This window comes from Cyprinodon variegatus, unplaced genomic scaffold (genome assembly GCF_000732505.1).
Source record: "Cyprinodon variegatus isolate N-32 unplaced genomic scaffold, C_variegatus-1.0 Scaffold207, whole genome shotgun sequence".
NCBI classification, from domain to species: Eukaryota; Metazoa; Chordata; class Actinopteri; order Cyprinodontiformes; family Cyprinodontidae; genus Cyprinodon; species Cyprinodon variegatus.
In genome coordinates, this window is record NW_015150660.1 from 756,729 (window position 1) to 758,376 (window position 1,648).

The 1,648-nt window shown below is 41.4% G+C and overlaps 1 protein-coding gene across 2 annotated transcripts in view; it reads right to left on the reverse strand.

Annotated features, from left to right (window-relative positions):
• Positions 1-6: 6 nt before the first annotated feature.
• Positions 7-1,648, reverse strand: part of LOC107088125 (beta-1,3-glucosyltransferase-like) — a 54,714-nt gene continuing 53,072 nt past the window's right edge. For both annotated transcript variants that reach the window (XM_015380074.1, XM_015380073.1), the window contains exon 14: positions 7-216. In XM_015380074.1, the coding sequence (XP_015235560.1) occupies positions 82-216 (135 nt within the window). In that variant the 3' untranslated portion in view covers positions 7-81. The remainder of the gene's footprint in view (positions 217-1,648) is intronic.

Below are 1,648 nucleotides of genomic sequence, written 5' to 3' on the forward strand. Positions count from 1 at the left end.
AACGACAAACATGAATTATCTTGAGCATAATTTCCAGACACAATAGGCGCTCTTGACCAATATTCTCAAAAAGATTTTTTATCACAGTTCATCTCTCAGCTCCAGGTCCTGCAGCCAGTTTCTGTAGACAGCCAGAGGATCTATATTCCAGTGCTTATGGAAGGAGATGGAGTGCTTTGGGCTGATCCGTGTCCCTGAGTAGTCATCCGGTTGGGCCTAGAGACCAAAAACAAGTGATTTTCTTTGTTAGTTTCGGAGTGAATGAAAAATAGCTCATTTTTGGGGGGTTCTTATGACTTTAGCAAATCTGTTAATTGCACATGTTCATTGCAATATAGTTCAGAGCTCGAGGAGAGCATGCCCTATATTATTATTAAATTCACGGGGGCAAAACATGCGGAAAAGAATGCTTATTTTAATATGAAACATTTTAAAAATCCACAACAGCATCCAGTATACGTGTAGTTTCTGCCCAAATATTTTCTTTTTGTTGTGGATTTTTGCAACAGGGATAACTAGGAGCATATGAAATTGGTTTGTATGAACTATGTTTGTTCTTTAATTCCAAACTCAGCCTCTCTTCATTCAGAAAGATGTTTATTTCGAAGTTGTGAGATGCACTATTCAGCGTTTTGAATGAATTTCATTAAACTTTTAGGCCTCTCAGTATAAAATACATTTTTTGATCGAGATAAGAAATCTGCTTCTTGGTATGTTGAAGTACCAGTATTTTGCATCAAATCCCTTCATCAAATCAGTTTTTGGGAATTTATTAAAATTATGCTCTAATTTGTATCTGTTTTATCTGTTTATTTGTATTTGTTTTATCAATCTATCGTTGTCATATTTTAATTTGACAAACCGGATCTTCTCAACGTTTTTTTTCCTGTTTGGTGCGATTGCAGTTACGGATCTTGACCTTGCCGGACCAGAGCGGAGCAGAAAATAGCTCAGCTCTGTATTTTGACAGTGATGGACGGAGAAGACGAACATGGACGGTGAGGTACAGAGGAGTAGCGAGGATGTGGAACAGCTCTCATTAATTAACATGACAGACAAGTTCTCCGCACGACATACTGGAGCCGGCGGAGTGGAGCGCTGACGGAGTATGTGGAATCTGGGTGTAAGAAATACCAACAGTCATTAAAAACGTCTCATGCAGTGGTACAGCTGAAGGAACTTTCACACCCAGTTGTGTTTCTTTTTTGCATATTAATGTTAGATTTGCCTGCGATGTCCAGGGTGTTCCCTGCCTCTCGGCCATAGACTAGGGGTGTAAATAATAATCGTTTTGTATCGATGCATCGATCCAACAGCCGACGATCCGATGCATCGACACGTCCACAAGATAATCGATTCATGTTTTTTTTTTTTCTCGGTCTATTGTTATCCATTTGCTCCTGGACGAAATTCTCCCTCCCGTGCCGCGGTGGCGCTAAACCTATTTTGCCCTCCTACCTCGCTTCCTGGTTATACTCCTGCAGCAGTTTGTTGCAGCAAGCTTGACACAGACATTTTTGATTGATGCTCAATATTGATGCGTGGTCTGTGCTACACACTGTGGGTCTAGATAGGGCCGAGGCGGCGAGGAAGTGGGGGCGAGTTTAGTCCGACGACGGAGGGACATGAGGGCCAAAAAGAGCAGAGA